This window comes from Narcine bancroftii, chromosome 11 (assembly GCF_036971445.1).
Source record: "Narcine bancroftii isolate sNarBan1 chromosome 11, sNarBan1.hap1, whole genome shotgun sequence".
Classification (NCBI taxonomy): domain Eukaryota; kingdom Metazoa; phylum Chordata; class Chondrichthyes; order Torpediniformes; family Narcinidae; genus Narcine; species Narcine bancroftii.
Window position 1 is genome coordinate 14,018,055 of NC_091479.1, and position 23,962 is coordinate 14,042,016.

At 43.0% G+C, this 23,962-nt stretch overlaps 1 protein-coding gene across 1 annotated transcript in view; it reads right to left on the reverse strand.

The window, feature by feature from the left end:
* Window positions 1-23,962, reverse strand: part of LOC138745186 (potassium/sodium hyperpolarization-activated cyclic nucleotide-gated channel 3-like) — a 788,271-nt gene that overhangs the window by 30,718 nt on the left and 733,591 nt on the right. The window contains exons 5-7 of the mRNA XM_069902244.1: window positions 19,493-19,639; window positions 16,609-16,849; window positions 4,150-4,314 (exon numbers count right to left, since the gene is read on the reverse strand). Of these exons, the coding sequence (XP_069758345.1) occupies window positions 4,150-4,314; window positions 16,609-16,849; window positions 19,493-19,639 (553 nt within the window). The remainder of the gene's footprint in view (window positions 1-4,149; window positions 4,315-16,608; window positions 16,850-19,492; window positions 19,640-23,962) is intronic.

The following is a 23,962-nucleotide window of genomic DNA, read 5'->3' on the forward strand; positions in this document are numbered from 1 at the left end:
AGATGTTTATAACAAAAACTAATCTCACACCTACTGCAGACTGTTTAACCTCGCACAAAATTTAAGCAACTCAATTACCCAATGTCAGCAATGCACCAAAGTTATCACTTTTTTAAAAATAAAAATCAATTAATTGGATTCAGGAAACTGGTAGCAGCGCAACAGGTATTGTGGACAGAAATTATTCACTGTACTTCCAGGAGAGCCCAATTATTAAACAGCGTGGCTACAGAGAAAAGAGATTACAAGGCAAAGACGGTTTGTATAAAGTCAAAGTCTAGAGGTGAATCACATAATGGAGGCAATTCCATTCTACTGTTTCAATGCTATGATTTACAAATCTCTGCTTGGAGTTCACTTAATTAGTGACCTATAGTGGACACACAACATCTCTTCACTTGTCAGGAAGGTGCATCACTGAGAAGACTGAAACGGGCAAGGCTAACGGCCACCATCAAGTCAACCTTTTAAAGGAGCTCTATCAAGAGCATCCTGGCTGGCTGCAGAGAAATGGATCGGAGGTCAATCCACAGGACTATAAAAGTGTCAGAGAGGATCACTGGAGCCTCCCTCCTCTCGGTATGTCACCGAAAACTCTCGATAAATTCTACAGGTGTACTGTGGAGAGCATCTGGTTGCATCATTCAGCTCTCAGGACAAGAATAAAGGGTTGTTACTTGGATTGCGATATCACAGGCACCAGACTTCACTCCATTGAGGACGTCTACATGAGGTGGTGTCTTAAAAAGGCAGCCTCTATCCTCGAAGACCCCTCCACCACCCAGCCCGTGCCCTCTTCACTCTGCTACCAATGGGGAAAAGGTACAGGAGCCTAAAGACGAGCATTCAATTGCACAAGGATGGCTTCTTCCCCTCCGCCATCGGATTCCTGAATAATCAATGAACCAAAGACACTGCCTCACATTTCGTGCCCTATTATTTTTATTTTTTGTTATAGTAACCTTGTAAGATGGGTATAATGTGAATGTTTACCCGATGTCGCTGCTGCAAAACACTGAATTTCGTGACTTGTTCATGACTATAAATTCTGATTCCATCGATGTGATCTACCAGGATTGTTGTCTGCAGAGGGTGAGCAAAATTATTGAGAAGGACCCCTTCCACCTCGCACACAGAATCTTTTAGCTGCTCTCATCAGGGAAGAGATCCAGGAGGATCAGAGCCAGCACCGCCAGGCGGAGGAACAGCTTCTTCCCATGTGGGGGGGTGGGGGGGGGTGGTGAGAAGGCTGAACGACCCAAGGAACTGCTCACACTGACCCTCCGAGACTCTCTTATTCATTTAACAATGTTTATTTATTTATTTGTATATATGAATACTTCTCTAGCATATGTATAGTTTGTCTGGTTGTGTGTCTGTGTGTTTTGCACTGGAGAACACTATTTTGTTGGGTAGTACTTGTGCCATCACATAGCAATAAACTTGACTTGTCAGAAGAAACAGAATATATTTATTCAAAGTAGCCTTGGATCTAGAAGCTATTTATAGTGCTTTGTTCAGCCTTAGAGTTCTGAAGGCTTCTAATTAAGCCAAGGGAAACAAGATTTGTCTTCCTGTTTCTGTCAGCATTCCTTCGGAGAGCATGATCTAAGCCTCTGACATCATGTTTTCACGATACCAAAATGTTCAGTTTTTAATAAAATCTGCAAGAAATATTGCCCTGTAAGTCATTCTTGGTGTTATAAATGTCTGAGCACCTGACTTCCTCATGTCATCTTCATTGGGTGGATTTTATCCCCTTATTTTAAACGTGCTAACATCTCTGCTCTCATAGAAGGCCACATGAGCAAACCAGGTGTTAGCTGACTCACACCGTCAGCTACCGTCTGTTCTATGGAGCAAGATACATCTGTCAGAATGACTCAAGGCAATCCAATAGCAACTGTGTTGGCAAGGTGTTTTATCCCATCCTGATAATAGCTTTTGTCAAGATACAGTTTCATCCAAGCAGAGTGGAAGTGATTCCACTTCCAACTTGCATGGTCACTGCTGGCATGTCTTGTAGTTGGGCCTGAAACACAAAAGTCCGCAGCTGCTGTGATTGGGGTAAATACACAAAAGCTATCTACAAATTTGCCGAAGGCACGATGGTTGTGGGAGGAATCACAAAGGGCAACAAGGAAGCATACAGGAGGGCGATAGATCCAAAATTCAAGATTCAATTTATTGTCATGTAATAAAACAGGGTCATATTACATGAGATTGCTTTTGCATGCTGTAAGGCAGACAGATTCGCCATCGGGAGAAATTGCCTGAAGCGCCACCTACAGCCTGAGAAAGAGAAGCAAAAGAGAGTTCCTTTAGAAAGAAATTAATCTGTAGCTTGCATTGGGAATGTAAAAACGAAGTGAATGACTGTAAAATCCCTGGAATCCAAGCAACCGGCAGCCGCAAGCAACCGGAAAATAAATAGGCTAAAAATACGGAAGTTTAAAATTGGCGCCAATCAGGCCACATGCAATCTCAAGCAACTGGAAAATTCACTTATCTGGCTTCTAACGATTCCCATAGGTGGCGAATACCGGGGTTTGTGGTGGGGGGGGGGGGGTGTGCTTACTGCAGTTGTGAATCCAACAAACACCTTGCCAAGAATTTTTACCACTGAGTGAATAAAAATCACATTCTCCATCATTAATCAATTACTAATTCGTAGTCAAACACTGAATGATTACAGTTAAACTCTCATTACATTATTTTTTGGTAAAGATTGGACTAAAATACATTAATCCACACTTTCCCTTCTTTATCACTTTGGCACACTCTCAACATCTGACAAGTAACAGATTACTTATTAAAATTATAATGTTCTGAGGTTTCAATTATATTGTCAAATTTACATCGCTTCCTCTTGGTCTAAAGGGATTGTTCTGTTGATTAGGTCACAGGCTGAATCTCAGTAATTTTCTTTCCATTATCTGTTCAACTTATTGCTTCATTCATACACCAAAAGGAAAAGAGTCACATAATTTTGGCAATTAAAATAGAAAGGTCTAGAGTGAGCAGAACTGCACACAATAATTCAACTATAGTTTAAAATGATCGCAAAAATATTTTCTTCACTTTTCTGTATTGCCATATATACTATATTCTCATGTAAAAGTTGAATTTTGTAGACCATTTTTTAAATGTTAAATTTATGGGGTCGACATGAAGAAAGCCTCTACTTCCTCAGGAGTTTGCGGAGGAGCTAGTGGAGTTGTTCAAGTGAACCGGTACGGACTTGAAGGGCTGACATGGCCTGTTTCCGTGCTGTAAACGGTTATATGGTTATTTAAGATTGCGATCTTTGAACGTGGTCTGAATTGAAATTATATTAGATGAGGGAATTAAATATCTTGCATTTCAGTAATTACAAAGTATTTTCAAAATTGTCTAATTTTATCGAAACTACGATTCTTATGAGGAGAGGTGCTGGAACCATGATAAAGAAAATTAAGTGCTGGAAATATTCAGTGGTCAGGCAGTGCCTGAAGAGAGAGAAAGAGAGACAGAGTTAATGTTTCAAGACACTGATCTCTCTTCAAAGCTCTGTGCCTCTTTCCTTAGATATTTCCAGTATTCTCTGTTCTTAAATTTAAATTTAGACAGAGAGCACGGTAAAAAGCCCGTGCCGCCCAATTAACCTACAACACCCCTCCCCGTTGGAGGTTGGAGGAAACCGGAGCCCCCGGAGGAAACCCACAGAGACAGGGGGAGAATATGCAAACTCCTGACAGACAGCTCCGGATTCGAACTTGAGTCACTGGCATTGTAACAGTGTTGCACTATCCGCCAGGCTAACCGTGTCCTTGTGCCAGATTTCTTAGAAATAGGACTGACACATTGCTGTGCTCTCACCAATTTTCTTCACTGATGTATGAACTCAGGGATTCACAGTAGTTGTAAGAATTCTAGCCCCAAATGAGCTGTTTTACGAAAAAATTATAATAGATAATATTTTTAATTCACCCGATTAGCTGGCATGGTGGTGTTCCAATTCTGGTCTCAAGATCAATGGCTCAAGTTTCTAGGTTCCAGCCAAATGACCTAACAACCAGGCTACCTGAGAAGGGGAGATGAGCTTGCAAGCATTGCTAACGTGAGAGTTGAGAAAGCCATGCAGGAAGTTGAAATGACAAAAGAGTTTACCTATCCGGTCGAGTCTGTCCAGAGCCACGGTCTCGAAGGCACGCCTCATCATTGGGTATTCCTCCAGTACCCCGTTGAAGTGGTCCACGGACAGGGAATAGAGCCTGCAGTAAGTGTCGGCTCGTACACTCGCTGTTCGACGACCGCGGGTCAACAGGCAAATTTCTACCGGGAGAGAAAGAATGGGCACTGTTAACATGCTGCAATCCTACCATGTGTCAACACAGACTGGTGCATCCTTGCTGGCACACTGGTGATGGAATAAAGGAGAATAGAATCACACAAAGTTCCTCTTTGTCAACTATATCTATACTTGCCACTGCTTTGGAAAAGCACCCATCCCACCTTGGTCACATTCCCTTCACCCTACCTCTCATCAGGGAGAAGATTGAACAGTGTGGGATCGCACACCATAAGATTCAAGGACAGTTTCTTTCCTGCTGTTATCTGAGTCCTGAATGAACCTCACACCAATGAAAGAATGTTGCCTTTGCTCTGCCCTAACTGGTCTCTTTCTTTCTGAAACTCTGCACTGTGATTTTATCATCAAACAATACCAAAATTACCATCACAGATAAATAATTAAATGTGAATTAATCATTGATACATTTTCCAAATAGAGCCCCTATCCCACCACACCTCCCCCCCCCAACAAAATCCTAAATAAATGAAGAAAAGGGAAGAAATAAAAAAGGGTAGAAAAAAGAAAGAGGAGGAAAAAGGAAATGAGAAGAAGATCTGGTATCCAATTCAACGAAAAAAGGGCCCAATTACTTTTTGTCTAGATCTCAATAAAAGAAAGAAAAATAAATAAATACCTTATTTATTAAGTATTCAACCCTACACTTTGAAGTTAAGGTCCCCATACCTGCAAAAACGTGTTGTACTTATTCCTTAAATTGTAAGTGGTTTTCTCCAGGGGAGCACACTATGCATTTCAGTATTCCAACGGGCTATTTCGAAAAAAAATCAGACTTCCAGCTAACTGCAATACATTTCCTGGCCAATGCAATTTTAAGAAACTGTAATTGGTACTTGGACAAGCCTCATTTTAGGTCTTACATTCACAATATTTCCTAAGAGAAACAATTCTGGACTTAAGAGACAATTGTTTCCAAATAATTTGATTTAGTAAGTTATCCCCTAAAGGTTTCAATTTGGAACATAACCAGGTAGAATTTAAGAAAGTACCTGTTTTTTCCCCGCATCTAACACATACATTGGAAAAATTAGTGTTAATATATGTAATTTTTGTGGGGCAAGATAAAGCCGATGCAAAAATGATATTGCACCTGCCTATATCTTACATTAATTGCATTGGTCATACAATCATAACATTGCACTGTGTCTTGCTTGCTGTGCTGAGGATGGGATGACAGCTGGACTGCTCATTAAACAAATTTTCTCACTGCATCTTAATAGATGTGACAATACACCTGAATTATGTGCCGCCACGTACGGTCTGCCTGACCAATAAAACAATGTTCAAACATGCCAGCCTCGACACTGGAGTGAGTAAATTCACTCTTTGTGGCCTTGATGCCGTTGGGCGGCACGGTTGATGTTGCGGTTTGTGCCTCGCTGTTACAACGCCAGTTCGAATGCTGCGCTGTTTGTACATTCTCACAGTGTCTGCACGAGTTTTCCCTGGTGGCTTTGGCATCCTCCCGCTCTTCGAAATGCACTGGGGGGGGTTGTGGGTCAATTGGGTGGCACGGGCTCGTGGGCCAAAATGGCCTGTTACTGTAGTGTATGTCTAAATTAAAAAATTTAATCCAGTGGCCACATCTTCACTGCCTGTCTCAGCAACAGACCTGTCCCCGCTATCTCCTAGCCTGGTTTCAGCTTCTTCCTATAATCATCTTCGCCCATCATCCTAATGCTTGTTGGTCCCAATTCAGTAAATTAAATAATCGCCATCCTTATGCAGCAATCTCTCCGTCAACTCAAACTTGATTATCTCTGGATCTCCTCTAGCTGATGCATATCTATCTTTTGAGCACTCCACTACTGAGTTGCTCCACCATTTACATGCCAAGGTCCAGAAGCGTCGAATTCCTCCCCAAAATATCTCTATTTTCTTTAGCGCTCTCCTACAAACCACTATGCTTTCTGATTTTGGTGAGGAATCCCCAACATTGCTTCACGTGACTTGGCATCAATTTTGCTTTAAGAACATGTGAAATAGAAACAGGAGTCGGCCATTTGGTACTTCAAGCCTGCTCCACTATTCAATGAAATCATGGCTGATCTGATGATAGTCTCATCTCCACCTACCTGCCTTTATCCCATGTCCCTCAATTCCCTGAGAATTCAAAAATCTGTCTTTAATACATTTAATTATGCAGCTTCTACTGCTTTCATTGGGCAGAGCATTCTACAGATTCATTACTCACTGGGAAAAGCTGCTCTTCCTCATCTTTATTTCTTGGAATGCTTTGAAGAAGTAAAAGTGCAACATAAACCCATGTTCTTATGGTTATTTGGTTGAATGTTATGATGCCTTCACACCACAGTGGTATTGGAAACATACACTGATCTCCAGGTGCTCCATCGTGTCTTCTTTTCAGACACTACCACAGAGTCAACAATGACTTGCTTCCAGAGTGTCTTTCGTAGGTTCTCAGGTGACTGACAAGGTCAGTCTGAGAATCGCAGAAGGGCAGTGAGGTGGCTGACAGAGTAGCCATGTCAAGTACAACCCAACAAAACAACGTTCTCCGGTCCTCGGGGCAAAACACGCAGACGCACAGCTAGACATAACACAGATACAGGCAAACAATGCATATGCAGGGCAGATGGTGTAGCAGTTAGCGCAATGCCTTTACAACGCCAGCAATTGGGACAGGGGTTCAAATCCAAAGGAGTTGTACCTTCTCCCGGTGTCTGTGTGGAGTTTCCCTGGGGACCCTGGTTTCCTCTCACCGTTCTAAACGCACTGGGGGGGGGGGGGGGAGGGTAGGTTAAATTGTGCAGCACGGACTCATGGGCTGAAGTAGCCTGTTACGTGGTATATGTCTAAATTAAAAAATAATTAAAGTATTCATGTACACAAATAAATAAATATGAGTGTCTCATATAGTTAGTGAGAGCAGTTCCTTTGGTCATTCAGTATTCTCACTGCCCATGGAAAAAATCTGCTTCTCAGACTGGTGGCGCTGGCTCAGATCCTTCCTGGATCTCTTTCCCAATGGGAGCAGCCGAAAGATGTTGCGTGCGGGGTGGAAGGGGGTCCTCGATGATTTTGTGCGCCCTCTTCTGAGAATGATCCTGATAGATCACGTCGAGGGTGGGGGAGGGTGGGGGGTGGAGGGAGACTCCACTGATCCTCTCTGCTGCCCATCTTATGGTCCTGTGGATTGACCTCCGATCCACCTCCTTATGCAGGGCTTCTGTATGCTCCTGTTTCCTGTCTTTGATGCCCTCAAGAACACCTTGTAAGTCCTTTCTCCACTTTGAGTGGTCATAGGCCAGAGGCTCCCAGGAAAAGGTTCCCCTCTAAGGAGGTTCCGAGCGCATCATTGAAGATAATTTGAAAATACAACAATGGTATATAGAAATGAATAAATGTATTCCATTAGAAAAAATAACATATAGTTTAAGAAATAATATTGAACTATTCGAACAAATATGGGAGCCTTACATTAAATACAATAGCGAAAACCTACCGGGGACAAACATTACCTAAGTTGATGGAAGGAGAAGGAAAGAAAAGAATGGACTCAGTAGAATTTCTGGTGTATTTTTATTGAATGACAACATTGTCTGACTGGTTTAATACAACCTAGATTGTATACTTAAAATGGATGAGGGGGGGGGGTGGGGGGGTGGCCTGGGAGGAGGGGGGGGGGGGGAGAAAAAGTCACTGTATATGTGTGAAAAAGAAAAAGTGTAGATCATGGCTAATGTGATTTATGGTGTGAAAAATAAAAAATTATATAAAAAAAAAGAAATTGTTATTCAGAAAACTTGTGAATCTCTTCCCATGGCAGACAGTGGAAATCACTGTCTGTTCTGGGAATCTGCAGTTTAAATGGTATAAATCTCATACACACCATTGCTATTGCAATAAAACCTCTGGTATTCAGCACCTAAGGGGATTGGTAGATGACAGATAATTGTATTTGCCGGTTGCTTGAGACTTGCTCGTAACGCCTAACAAATATACCTGCATTAAGAATAAACAGTTTAAAAGACAAAACTACTTAAACTGAACAAACTTACTTACATGAATATATAAACCTTAAAGCAGTTGTTTTATTTTATGAAGACAATTAACTGTCGCTGCATCTGCAGGTTCCTCCCCCTCCTTGGAGCTGCCCGAAAGACGAACAATAACATGATAGATAATTAATCCCCCCACCTCGCCAAGTTTACAGATAAAACCCCTGACCGTGGCAACTCTTACTCAGCAGGGATAAGGAGACACTTTAAGAGAGTCACCCCAACAGCGAGCAGCTCTTCATCCTGGGCGACACCAATTTATTCTAAAACAACTTTATTCAAACAGCAAAGCACGGCCAAGGAACTCCGCTGACTATTTGAATATTTGTTCCCATCTTCACCAAAGGTTTATGCTTCACCTAGGAGAACATTTACTTTTACAATTTTAAACTCACATTTTTTAACCCATTATTTTATTCTAATTTTTTTTTTGGTTGCTTGAAGCTGCCGGATGCTTGAATTAAGACTCCTGGTATCTGGAATTCAAGCATTATTATTTTTCTAATAATGCTAATGTGAGCATTTACATCCAATTTTATATTGCTATAAAGCAATATAAGTGCCAAATCTCAGTGCCAAATGATTGAAGATTAAATGAGGCATTATTGTAAAGGTGAAAGGACTCGAAATGAAAATAGTTCATCAAGACAAAAATACGTGAGGTAGAAAAAACTGGAAGTCACCAAGGAAAGAAATCTTTAGAAAAATATTCCACTGACTGCATGAGGCAACCTGCGGTAGATTTTTACCACAGATTAGATAGTAAGGTATTTAATGTGAAGCTGCATCAATTCCCCTTAGTTGAAGTTCAAAGTATCTCACATGCTTCTTAACATTATGGCTTTGACGCTTTGGAATGAGTGCAAACACACACAATAGATCGATATTATACATTCATGATGCTCACTTAGATAAAGGGGTCCCAATCTGTTGGCCCACCTCCAATTCAGTCAAACCATATGGGAACCCATTGATCAAACTAATTCATATTCAGCCGCATAGGGCAGACACCCAAGTGAGTAAAACTCTTTTCTTTTCATTGATATTGTAATGGATGTTTGTGGAGCCAGCAGGGACTAAATACCACTCGTTAATTTTTACGCTAATGCACAAAATCATTCTCTCTCTGCCAATTTCGCCCTCACACAGTATTTTCACTCTCCTAGTTCCAATATTGGACAGTGAAGATTTTGCCTTCTGAATGCTTTTGGGTATATTTTGGGCTGTTGGTCATGAAAATCACCTTAAAATTTTCCGATCACTTTCTTGGCAACTGCAGAGCACTAAACTACCTCCAGCTGATTGACAACGTGCTTCAAGCATCCAAAACTATGAACATGTCATTGAAAATTCATTTTCTGTATTTGCACTTGGTGATCTTGGTCAGTCAGTTTTGAACACGGTGAAAGATTTCACCAGGACATTGTGACCATGGAAAAGCGGTATCAGGGCAACTGGAATCAATCAATGCTGGCTGACTATTGTTGGACACTGACATGAGAGGCATCAGATGCTGAGTACAAAGGAAAGTCAGTGGTCAGTTGAATCAACACAATCTGTCAGCATCATTATGTGATTAAGGGGATTAATTATTAGGGGTGGAGCGCTTAGCTTAGTGGTTAGTGCAACCCTGTTACATCAAAGATCTGAGATTTATATCGGCGCTGTCTGTAAGGAGTTTGTACGTTCTCCCCATGTTTTTGTGGGTTTCCTCTGGAGGCTCCGGTATCCTCCCACCATTCAATATGTACATGGGGTTGTAAGTTAATTGAGTATCCTGTGCTTGGACAGCACTGGCTCATGGGCCGAAATGACTAAATTTAAACATGCTAAATTCAATAAAAGTGATTTTAACGTTTCTCCAACTTCCTACGTGATACAGGAAATCTGAAATTTTCTTTGAGTTCAGCTTATTATTATCATCTCCAATTTTTTTCAGGAAGAAAAACTGTTGAAAATAAAGATTGTTGTCCAGTGAAATTAGTTGTCAATATTAATATCGAGTAATTCCATCCCAATATTAGAACTTCTCAAGTGCACTGTGAAGTTTGATGACTTTTTAACTGGAGCATCTCTTTCATGCAGATTCACATTGATCTGCTAGGAAAACAAATATTTGCTCATTACCTATTTCCATTCCCATTTTGAAGAGTTCCTGCCTTGAACAAAAGTTATAATTGTCATATTGCTCATACTTGGACTTAATCAGGAAAGATCACAAACGTAGTGGCTGTAGCGCAATACACAAAAGTGCCGGAGAAACTTAGCAGGTCACACAGCATCTATGGGAAATAAAGGGGGAACCGATGTTTCGGGCCTGAGCTCTTCATCAAGGTATGAGCAAGAAGGCAGGCAGGGGCCTGAATAGAAAGTTGGGGAGAGGTGTGGTGAGGTGAAGAGAGAGGAAGGAGCAGGGGAGAGGAGCACAGGAGGGAGGATAGAAAAAAAGTAGCTGATGGGGGATGGGGTAGCTCTCTGAATAGAGAGGGAACGGGTGGGGAGCCAGAGGAAAGGAGACTGAGGGATGGTGAGAGAGAGAGAGAGAGAGAGACTAATGGAAAGGGTTTAATGGAAGCTGGTTAACAAAAGCCAATGATAACGCTGTCTGATTGGAGAGTGCCTAGATGGAATATTAGGTCTTGTCGAAGAGCTCAGGCCTGAAACATTTAGATCAGTGGACTTTTATCTTTCCACTCACATCCCACTTTAAGTATTCCCTATGCCATCGGTGCTCTGTGATTAGTAAGGGGTTGCTTAAGGTTGTATGTTGAGAGCCACTGCTTGAGACCCCAATTGTTACTGAAATATTTTGCTTGAGAAAAATTGTCATTGCCCCATTTCCTCTGGAGTTCTGAAACCGTCCACATAACGAGTCAATGAGGGACGATTTAAAGAGTGGTTCTCAACCTTCCCTTCCCACTCACATCCCACCTCAAGCCATCCCTTATTAATCACAGAGCGCTGATTTCTTAAAGTAGGATGTGAGTGGAAAGAAAAAGCTTGTGACCCACTGACTTAGACGCTGCATGACCTGCTGAATTTCTCCAGCACCTTTGTAGTTTGCTTTGCTAGGACTTCGTTGGATTGTGTTAGGATGCTTCCCTGTCACCATCAAGGTCATAAGTATTGAATCAGATTTAATGCAGTTGGCAGATTTCACTGATGGTGCATTTTAATGCATTGCATTTGAGATCAGAGTTCCAACTGGATTGGATTATTGGAATCAGCTTAAGAATAGCCAATCATCTCTTAACACTGTACTGATTGCATGCACTTTGCTAATCTCCCCTGCAGATCGAACCAAGAGAACTATTAAAGTGAAAGTTCTGTGCAGGGTGCGTTGATTACCTCATGTCGGAAGCAGCAGGAGAATGAAATAAAACTTCCACTGCTGAATAGAAAGATTTGCATTTGACACAGCAGAGAAGGAGATACTAGGATTTCCCTGAGAGTGGATGGCTCAGTTCCAGTGACGGACAGCTCTGGAACTTTGAAAGGCCTTTCATTTATGAGGTTCCCCTCAGTTTGGATGTCCCAACTGCTCTTCGGACAGTGATGCTACATGTAGAGTTTCCCCAAGGAATGTGATGATGTCAGGCCAGACTCTCGATGGTAAAATTCTCTTTCTTGTTGCCAAATCTCTCACGCTGATCTCGCCAAGATTTTCTAAGGTGTCTCAGGAGATTCAGTATTCCACCAAAAACTCACGTAAACTTCTACAGGGGTAGCGTGGAGAACATACTGGCTGGTTGCATCGTGGCCTGGTATGGAGGCGACAACTCTCAGGACAAGAATTAACAACCCAGAGGGTTGTTAATTCAGGCTGCAGCATCACAGGCACCAGGCTTCACTCCATCAAGGAAAGCAGCCTCCAATCTCAAAGACCCTCACCACCCAGGCCATGCCCTCTTCACTCTGCTACCATCGGGGAAAAGATACAGGAGCCTAAAGATGACCACTTAATGGGACAAGGACAGCTTCTTCCCTGCTTCCATCAGATTCCTGAATAATCAACGAACCAAAGACACTGCCTTACTTTTCGTGCACATCTATTTAAAAAAAATTATAGTAATGTAAAACTGTTATAATATGAACGTTTACGCCGCTGCCAAACACCGTATTTCATGACTTGTTCATGACAATAAATCCTGATTCTGATTTTGACCTGCCCTTTCTCTGCGACATTCGCCAGCCCTGCAACTGAACATGAACTTGGATCATTTATTGTTAAGTCTACTGAGATGCAGCAAAAGATTTTGACTTTTGCAAGTCAATCCTTGACCTAAGTCAGTAGTTGGGATCCTGTTCATTGTCAGATGAATCTTCACCTACTACAAGCCTCGGAATTCCTTTCAAAACTTTGGTTAAAATGTTTTCAAATTTAATTTTAAAAAATAATTTAGATATATGGCATGGTAATAGGACCTATCGGCCTATGAGCCCACGATGCCCAATTGCACCCCATGGACCTATAAACCCCATTGGGATGAAACTGATGTACATGGAGGAAACCCACGCAGACATGGAGAGAATGTACAATCTCCTTACAGACCGCACAGGATTTGAACCCCGGTCCTGATCACTGGTGCTGTAACAGCACTGCACTAGCCACTACGCCAACCGTCGTTTCCCCCCCCCCCCACCCTTTCTGCCTCTCTACCTCTCCTTTCCTCTGTAGTTTTATTTTTACTTTAGCAAAGCAGCACAGTTGAAGGCCCTTCCAGCCCGTGAAACCTGTGCCTGGCCGATTACTTCAAATATTCCTACCAACTGTGTACGTTTTGGACTCTACCTCTTTGACCAAAAATTTGGACCCCTTCCTTTTCAAAAGTCTAATCAAATTACAACAACCCTACAAAACTACACAAACTATATCTAAATATACTCAGCACACAGAAACACCATCCCTTTGTTCCATAAAAAGTTATTGCACAGTCGCAATAAATCACGCACTATTTACATTCAAAATTAAAATCCTGTTACTAATTTACCAAGCACTAGATACCCTTACAACTCCTGTCCTAGTATGGACTGAAAGATAAAAGTTGCAGATGCTGTGATCGTAGTAAAAACACAGTAAACACAGTGCAGTGTAGTGCAGTGACACAGCTGTTAGAACTGTTGTGCCACATCTCCAGGGACTCAGGTTCAACCGTGACCTCTGATGCTCTCTGTATGGAGCTTGCACTTTGGGGAACTCCAGCATCTCAAAATCATGCGGGTTAGTAATTAGTGGTTTTCAAGCTGCCCCCTAAATTCATATTCCACTTTAAGTATTCCCTATGCCATAGGTGTTCTGTGATTAGTAAGGGATTGCTTAAGGTGGGAAGAAAAAGGTTTGAAAACCACTGTGTTAGTTGGTTAACTGGCCACTGTAGATTGTCCTAGACCAGGGGTGGCCAAACCGTGGCTCACGAGCCACACGGGGCTCTTTGACATGCATTGAGCAGCTCACGGAAATATGTTGGCTAAGACAGGAATCATTCATGCCAGGGCTAAGCTCCCGACTCCCTGACTGCTGCCTCTCGTCCAGCCACCGGCTGCCTGCCCTCTGGAGCTCCCTACACCTCGACCTCGGACTCTTGTCCAGGCCCCACTACCGGAGTTCCTGACGCCACGACCTTGGGCTCTCGCCCAGGTCCCAGCCACCCGTCCACCGGAGCTCCCGATGCCCCAACTACAGACTCTCACCCAGGACCTGGCTGCCCGGCCCTCTGGAGGTCCCGATGCCCTGACCACGGACTCTCACTTAGACCCAGACCACGCGTCCACCCATGCACCCGATGCGCCGAACACAGTACGGGTACATTTAAACTACTACAAATGAGCAGTTTAAAAAAATACATACATGAATAAATATTTATTCATATTTCATGTCTTGCAGCTCTCAAACATCTGAAGTTTATCGTATGTGGCTTTGACGTTAAGCCACCTCTGCCCTAGAGTGTAGGTGAGTGGTAGAAGCTGGGAAAGGGGGAAGGGAGGAAGGAGATAAGAATGTGGGGGATATAAATCAGGGTTCAAGTGGGATCAGTGTTAATCAGCACGGGCGCTTGTGGGCTGGGAAGCCTGTTTGCGTGCCTCCATCTCTCTCTGCTTAATTTGTTGCTGAACAATTGAATTTAATGGAGGGATCTTGTGACTTTTTTTTGACCTGCTCAGCAACTTCACCTTCTGTCATTTTTCCAGCGAGTGTGAAGATTTGGAACGCGTCTCTTCATGGCCACACGTTTTCACTCCGATCTCAATGTTGACAGGTGCAAGCCAATTTAAATGCTAAAAAACTCATGAGTTACACCTGATTCAGTTTTCTTTTTTTTCTGAATAACACCCTGAGAACCCTGTTGAGATCAGGCTGCAGCTGTTGAGGTGATTATGATTCAGATACTCTAATAAAAAACAATTTCTTTTGCTTCTGGTTATTAATGAGACTAGCACAGTCTTCTTATCGAGAGCAGTTGACGCATCCTTGGACAGTAGGCTGAGAAGGTTAATGGTTTGTGAACAGTGGGACAGTTGTTTGAAGGGTATGATCGTCTCTCTCTCTCTCTCTTTCTCTCTCTCGATTTAATTTTTATTTTGTTTAAATTTTTAATTTAAAAAAAAGTAGACATACAGCACTGTTAACAGGCCAATTCGGCCCTACAAATCCGTGCCATCTGATTTACATCCTGTAAACCTACACCCCTCGATTTTGAAGGGTGGAACTAAAGTGGAGCTCCCGGAAAAAAAAAACCCATGCAAAATGCACAAGCTCCTTGTAGACAATGCGGATTTTAACCCAGGTCCGGTCCTGCTCGCTGGCACTCTAAAGGCGTTGTGCTAACCGCTACACCAGCCGTGCTGGCCTATTTAATTAGGTAAAAGAATACATGAAGGTTAATACTGGAGGAATGATCCACTAAGAGGGGAAAATCTGGACTGAGTGGTTAGAGGATGACGATATTGCCAAATATGGAGAGAAAGAAAGTGATAAACAAACTACAGTAAAATTCCCGTTATCTGTTGCAGACCCGCGGAGAGTGGGGAGTGGAGTCAGAGCGCTTACGCAGGGTCCAACCTCCCAGTCTGACAGCCGTCGGCTCCGTTCAGGCTTTCAACGGCCTGTAAATGGAGCCGACAATGGTTTTATTTAAGAATACTGGAACCGCGGTGTCTGCTCCCAAGATGGTGGCATGTATGATCAGCCACAGCCACGAGGGGTTACAGACTCTGGGGAAACAGAATACTGGCACAGGGCACCAGAACACAAGGAGACCACCCCCCCCCCATTTGAGGAGAAGCAGCGAAGACGACCCACGGGGCAGAGATAGCCCGATGCTTGAGTGAGGGTTCAGTCTAGAGAACGAGTTACTAAACTATTTTCTTAATACTCCTCACTCTCGCTAGTATTACCAAGATGAAAAAAAGAAATGATTGTATGGTTAATTGGTTCTGTTGTTTGTTTTATTGCAGCGTGGACTGACTTTAACAAAGGTAGAGAGTCAGAAACTTTTTATCATGATAAAAATGTCATCTTTAATACTAGTATTTAAGGTAATGGGGTGGGGAAGTGTAAAGGAAATATGTGGGACAAGTTTTTATGTAGAGAATAGAAGGTGCCTGGAATGAACTACCGAGGGGAGTGGTGAAAACAGACACAACGTATTGTTGAAGAGACTTCTAGACGGACACATGAATATGCAGGGGTTGGAAGGATATGGATCCAATACAGGCAGCATGTTCTATGTTCATTGTATGTTCTAAATTGATGGCTGATGGTTGACACAAACTTGATGGGATTAAGGAGCCTTTTTCTGCGCTGAATGTACCTTTTTGATCTACCAGGATTATTGTCTGAAGTTGATCTACCAGGATCGTTGTTGGAAGAGGGCATGCAAAAAAACATCAAGGATCCCTTCCATCCTGCACACAACAGCTTCGAGCTGCTTCCGTTGGGAAAGAGATATCAGACCCAGGTTGAGAAACAGCTTCTTCCCATGGGCAGTGAGAACGCTGAATGTTCTCAAAGGAACTGCTCATATTAACCATCTGAGACTTATATTCACAAAACCATTTATGTATATGAATACTTGTCCTGCACATGTATTGATTGTCTGCATATGTGTTATATGTGTCTGTGTGTTTTGCACCGAGGTCTGGAGAACGCTGTTTTGTCGGCTGCACTTGTGCAATCAGATGACAATGAATCTGACTTGAATGTCTCATGACTCTATGAACTGATAAGACTCTCACCTCCAAAGTAGGAACCATCTGATAGTTTGGTCTCCTTGTTGCCTTTTGTAAGGACACTGACCAGCCCATGCTGAATGAAGTACATCTTCTTGCCGATTGTTCCCTCACGGATGATGTAATCGCTGGGCTGGAAGACTTCGAAAAGCAGCTTCGTCAACATGGACGTGACAAAGTTAGGGTCTGCGTTTGCAAAGAGGGGCATGGATGCCACAAGCTTCCTGCAGTTAAAGTTAATGATTTCCTGCAAAAACAAAATCACAAGAAGAAGAAGGAAAAGTTACATCTCAGATACAGGCAAGATCTCAACTGCAATCCCAAAGGATTTGGAAGAAGCTGCTGAGTAAATTAATAGTTTGCAAAAGAATTGTTCCATTCTCGTGCTACTTCGGTCTTTGGTACAGTAGAAATGTGCTTTACACCAAGGAACCATGGAACCATAGAAAATTACAGCACATGAAAATCAGGCCCTTCTAGTCTGTGCTGGACTAATTATGTTGCCCGATCCCTCTGACCTGAACCCAGTCCATTCTCTCCATAACCCTCCCATCCATGTACCTGTCAAAATACTTAAATGTGAAAATTGAGCCCACATTCACCCCTTCAGCTGTCAGCTTGTTCTATACGCCCACCACTCTCTGCGTGAAGAAATTCCTCGTAATGTTCCCCCTAAACTTTCCCCTTTTACACTTCACCCATGTCCTCTAGTTTTTTTCAAATGTTTTTTTTAGACGCATAGCACTGTAACAGGCCAATTCGGCCCTACAAGACCGTGCCGCCCCATTGACACCCCATTAACCTACATCCCAGTATGTTTTGAACAGTGGGAGGAAATCGGAGGCTTTGGAGAAAATCTGCACAGACACGGGGAGAACATATAAACTCCTTACAGACAGCGTGGGATTTGAACCCCAGTCCGGTCTCAATCACTGGCGCTGTAAAGGCATTGTGCTAACCGCTACGCCAACCTTGCCACCATATCTCACCTAACCACAACCTACTTGCACTTACTCTATCTATACCCCTCATTATCTTGTATCTCTTTATGAAATCTCCCCTCATTCTTTAACGCTCCAGGGAATAAGGTCCTAATCTGTTTAACCTTGACGATAGAGAGAAAGTGTTGGTATACTGTATTCTTCATACAGCATCTATGAAAAGCAAAAGGCAGTCGATGTTTCCAGCCGAGCTCCTGGCGCGAAATGTTGACTGCTTTTTGCTTCCTATGGATGCTGTGTGACTTGGTGAATTTCACCAGCCTTTGTGTGCACTTCACTGCAACCCAGTGTCTGCAGATTTCTTGTTTACCTCCTATTATCCTCTTGCTCTGGGTCTCGAGAAAAGCAAGCAGCTCATAAATCCCTCTAACTTAATTATCCCCTGGTTAACCTTAACAACAACCAAGCAAACCAAGATTGAATTTTATAGCGGAGGGGAAGGTTTTTTTTACAGGGGACAGGAAGGTTTTCTTTATGGGAAGGTTTTCTTTACGGGAGAAGGAAAGAGTCTCTTTATAGGAGAAGGGAAGGGAAGGGTTTTATGAAAGGAGAGGGGAAGGATGTCTTTACAGAGGAGGAGAAGGGCTTCTTTACAGGGGATGGGAAGATTTTCTTTATGGGAGAAGGGTAGGGTTTATGACAGGAGAGGGGGAGGGCATCTTCACAGAGAGGGGAAGAGTTTCTTTACAGAGGAAGGGAAGGTTTTCTTTACAGGAGAAAGGAAGAGTTTCTTCACGGGAGAAGGGTTTTATGACAGGAGAGAAGGGCGACCTTACAGATGAGAGGGGTTCTTTACAGAAAGATTGCTTGTGAAAGGTTTATACTTGAGATGGCTTAGAGTTTTCTATTCTTACACTAATTTATTTTTCTTTCACCAAGAGATTCTTGGGATACATCTCAACTCAGATATTGGACTGCTTCTAATACTCTTTTAGACATACAGAATGATAGCAGATCCTTCTGGCTCATGCTTTCTAAATACACCCAATTAACCTACAACCCCTGTACGTTTTTGGGAGGGTGGGAATGAGGAAGTGTACAGGAGGGAGATCGATCAGCTCGTTGAATGGTGTAATGACAACCACCTTGCATTCAATGTCAGCAAAACCAAGGAAATGATTGTGGACTTCAGGAGGAAGTCAGCGGAACATGAAAAGAGTGGAGAGGGTCAAGGACTTTAAATTCCTGGGTGTCAACATCTCTGAGGATCTGTCCTGGAGCCTCCATGTTGATGCAATCATGAAGAAGGCTCGCCAGCGGTTGTAATTTGTGAGGTGTCTGAGGAGATTCAGTATGTCACCGAAGACTCTCGAACACTTCTACAGATGTGCCGCGGAGAGCATTCTGGCTGGTTGCATCACTGCCTGGTATGGAGGTGCCAACTCTCAGAACAAGAAAAAAATTCCAGAGGGTTGTTAACTCGGCCTGCGACATCACAAGCACCAGACTTCACTCCGTCGAGGACATCTACATGAGGCGGTGTCTTAACAAAGCAGCCTCCATCCTCAAAGACCCCCACCACCACCCAGGCCACCACTCCTGTACCTCCTTCACTCTGCTACCATTGGGAAAGAGGTACAGGAGCCTAAAGACGAGGACTCAGTGGTACGAGGACAGCTTCTTCTCCGCTGCCATCAGATTCCCGAATAATCAATGAATCAAAGACTCTGCCTTACATTTCGACTACTTATTTTAATTTTTGTATATTATTGTTGTTAGATGGTTCATAATTCTGAATGTTTGCGCTACGATGCTTCCTCAAAACACGGACTTTCGTGACTTCTTCATGATTCTTAATTACAAGACCATTGTACTGATTGCCTGTAAATATTACAAGAGAAAGGGCAGGAAAGGAAATCACAGCTGGACTGGAAGACTTTGCGGCTCACCTCGCGGAGGGGTTCACTCAGTTCCCCGAGTATGTTCTCCTCGTCAAACATCTTGCCCTGGAAGCGGTGCTCATAGTAATCGTGGATTCGCTGGCGCATGTCGGCTGGCAGCTTGTGGAATGACATGTACTGCTCCACCTGCTTGTACTGTCGAGAGGAAGAGAAAAAGAACGTTACTGAAAGTTGGAGGTACTTGAGAAGATGCTGGGTCGTGACTCAGGACCTGCCCATTGGGCCTATAACGTTGCCTGTATTGGATGTGGCAGGACAAACATGCCAGAACACCCAGTGGGTTAAGGCCAGAACTTATTATATCCAACTGCCGAACCTGTAGCTCTGCTCCAACTAAAATAATGGCAATGCCATTGTGACAGTACAGATTCTATCACCAATGTGTCTAGGTACAGATGGTCGTGTAGGGTGACTGTGATTGGCTGAGAGCGTAGTCACGCTTACTGGCAGGTCTTAAAGGATGGCTCCTCGCCAGACCAGGACATTCTGGACTGGTCGACCTACTTGTGATACGCTCCAGTCTTCTAGTTAATAAAAGCCTTGGTTTGGATCAACAACTCTTTGGTTCTTTTGATGCACTCTACAGCCATATTCTAAAATTAAAACAGAAGACGCTGCAAGTGTTAACTGTTTATCTCTCTCTACGGGTAAAGTTTGACATCTTCAACATCTTCAGGAGAGATTACAACCTGGATGCAGGTACCTACGAGCAGATTTAAGCCTTTGGACTTCGCCATTTTTTAACCTTTCATAACACATACTCCAGACTGAGTCCATGGGTACAAACACCAGTATGAATCAGCTGGTGATTGGGTAATTAAACCAGTTCTGGGAAACGGGGACACGGAGTATACGTGCTTGTTCATGCTCCATGAAAACATGGACATAGAGTCCAAAGGGTGAAGCATCTTGTCTGTCAAGCCCTCTTTTGAATGCTCTTTTGTCCTTCAGGAACATAAGAAACAGGCGCAGGAGTAGGCCGTTGAGCAGATCATGCACCTAATTCCCACCTGTTGCCCATAAACCCTCTTCTTCAGAAATCTATTGAAATTTTTCTGAAATACCGTAAAACCCCTGGTATTCAGCACCTATGGGGATTGGTAGATGCCAGATGTCCATTTTCCGGTTGCTTGAGATTGCAAGTTGAATGGATTGGCGAGGCGTGCCAATTTTAAACCTCTGAATTTTTTACTTATTCTATTTCCCTCAATTTTTTTTTGCCGGTTGCTTGAATTCAAGCAGCCTCTACTGCTTCCTTGGTCACTACTCTCTGGGAGAAGCAGGTCCTCCTTTTCCCTCTTTTAAATCTATGCCCCTGAATCTAGGCTCTGTTCATTAGTTCTAGTCTGAACTGCCAGTGGAAACAACCCCCCACTTTGATCTTATCTATTCTTTTCATAATTTTACATGTTTCTATAAGATCATCCCCCATCCTTCTCAACATAAACGAGTACAGTTGCACCTCCTACAGATAGTGCAGGAGCTACTGAGTTACTTCAGCATTTCTATGTTTTTACCACAATCAGTATCTGCAGATTTTCATTTTTCACTTAGTCCCACCCACTCAATATTTCCTATTTTCTATATTTCCTTTTGATTGCAGGGTGCCACAGTTGGAGTAGAGTTTAGCATGGAGCAATGACAGCAGCGGTGACCCGGGTTCGGATCTGATGTTTGTACATTCTCCCTGTGTCTGCATGGGTTTCCTTCGGGGACTCCAGTGTCCTCCCACTTTCCAAAGATATACTTTCCTAGGAGATTCACTGGGTCTAATTGGGCACCACATGAGCGCTTCTTCTTCCTCAGGAGTTTGCGGAAGTTTGGTACGACAATCAAAAACCCTGGGAAATTTCTACAGAGGCGTGGTGGAAAGTGTGCTGACCGGCTGCATCATGGTCTGGTCTGGGGAGCGTAAAGCCGTGCAAAAGGTAGTGGACACAATCCAGGGCATCACAGGCAAAACCCTCCCCACCATCGATAACATCTACAGGGGACGTTGCCGTCAGAGAGCAGCCGCCATCATCAGGGATCCACCCTGCACATGCTCTCAGGAAAGAGGTATAGGTGCCAAAGACTCGCACCACCAGCAGGAACAGCTTCACCATCAGACTCTTACTTTTGCAATTTATTGATTTTTTTCTCTCTCTTTATTAATCAGTCAGTTTTTCCTCATTTCTTTATTTGTTTACACATGTACATTGAGTACAATTTTTTTCCCGCACTGCAGAAAAAGAATCTCAGGGTTCTATGTGATGTCATGTATGTACTCTGACAATAAAAGTGAAATTTGAAATCTGTACATGGGCCAGAAGGACCTGTTTCCATGCTGTTTGGTGAATTAATACATTTAATACTTGCAGATGAGTACGATAGCCTAGATATTTAGCATAGTGAAATTTGTCCCTGTTTTATCCCTGGGTAGGTTTCACAGCTGCCACTGGGTGCAGGTAAAATTGCAAAACCATGCAACCTCATGACTCTTTCAAGTCGTGATTCACAAGGCTATTTCCTGACAGTGCTGGGGGAATTTTCAGTCAGCAGGGAGTTGATGTGCTTTATTAGCGGAGCAGAGATGACTCAGGAAGCCTGTGCTCAGAAGTTTACGCCTCTCTTTTACAACTCAAACTTTACAATAGAATTGAGTGAGCTGTTGTAACACCCCATCTGATTCACTCATTTATTTTAAGGAAGAGAATCTGTTGTCCTTAACTAATCTGGTTTACTCGAGGCCCCCACCAATACAGATTGACTATTAATTGGCCACTGAAATGGTTCAGTGGGTCTTTTGCTGAAGGGTGTTCTTTTCACTCATTTGCAAATGCAGAAGGGGATGGGATTGAAAGAGCTTATGGTCTATCCCAGTTAAACCATGAACCATAGAGGCAGTTATAAGTCGACCACGTAGGTGGGTATAGAGTCATATCGAAGCCAGACGGATATCAATGGCTCATTTCCTTCCCAGCGCTATTCGTGAACTAGGTTAGATTTTATGACTACTCTTGCTTTCTGAGACTTCTCTTTTCTTTTCCCAAATTCTAGATTTGTTCAATTACAGTAAAACCCCTGATACCGGGCACCTTTGGGGATTGGTAGATGGTTCTCTTTCTCTGTCTGTGAAGGACGCCGGACAATTCCAAATGGTGGCAAATCTTTGTCTGCTTCATGGTAGCAAAAGGAAATTTCATGCCGCGTCATAGTTTTATTTTTATTGCATATTCTATGGAGAGAGACGTTCAGTCGATGTTTCGGGACGGGACCTTTCTTGGAACCTGAGAAGATGACAGACCATTTCTCTCCATGGATGATGCCTGACCTGCTGAGTCCCTCCAACACCTCACTGTTTTCATGGTTCTGCACTGCCTGAGTCGAGTGATTGGATGCGCTTGGTCCAGCCACGCAGAGCCCGAGCTGCCATTCCAAGGCGCGGCCTATGTCTCATTCAACGCGTTTCATCACGATTGCCAAGTGGGTTGAAAATTAATTTTTAAAAAGACATAAAGCCCTGTAAAAGACTCTCTGCCCAAATACCCCAATTAACACATAATCCACGTTTTGAAGGGTGGGAGGACAGTGGAGCCCCCAGAGGAAACCAACGCAGACACAGGAAGAACAAACAAACTTGAACTTGGTTCGTTGGTGCCATAATTGTGTTGTACCAACCATGTCACCCTAAAGCATGCACCACCTGGTCTTCCCAGGTAGTCTCCCATCCTGGTATTGACCAGGTCTGCGTCTGCTTAGCTTCTAGTATCAGACAAGATCAGGCGTTTTTCAGGCTAATATATCCATAGAACATTTCAGTACAGAAACAGGCCTTCTAGGCAGTGCTGAACTATTTTTCTGCCTGGTCCCACTGATCTGCACCCAGTTCATTGCCCTCCATACACCTCCCATCCATGCATCTGTCCAAATACTTCTCAAATGTTAAAATCCAGCCCGTATTCACCACTTCAACTGGAAGCTCGTTCCACACTCCCAACACTCTCTGTGTGAAGAATTTCCCCCTCATGTTCTCCCTAAACTTTTCCCCTTTTATACTTAACCCATGTCCTCTGGTTTGTATCTGACCTACCCTCAATGGAAAATGCCTACCTACATTTATTTATACCTCTCATAATTTTAAATACCTCTATCAAATTTCCCCTCATTCTTTTATGTTCCAGGGAATAAATTCCTGACCTATTTAACCTTTCCCTGTAACTCGGTTCCTGAAGTCTGGGCATGCTAGTAAATTTTCTCTGCAATCTTTCAATCTTGTTGATATGTTTCCTATAGTTAGGTGACTAAATCTGCACACAATACTCCAAATTTGGCCTCACCAATGTCTTATACAACTTTACCATAACATCCCAACTCCTGTACTCAATTCTTTGATTGATGGAGGCCAATATGCCAAAAGCTCTCTTTTATAAGTTTATCTACCTGTGATTAAATTTTCAGAGAATTATTTATCTGTAT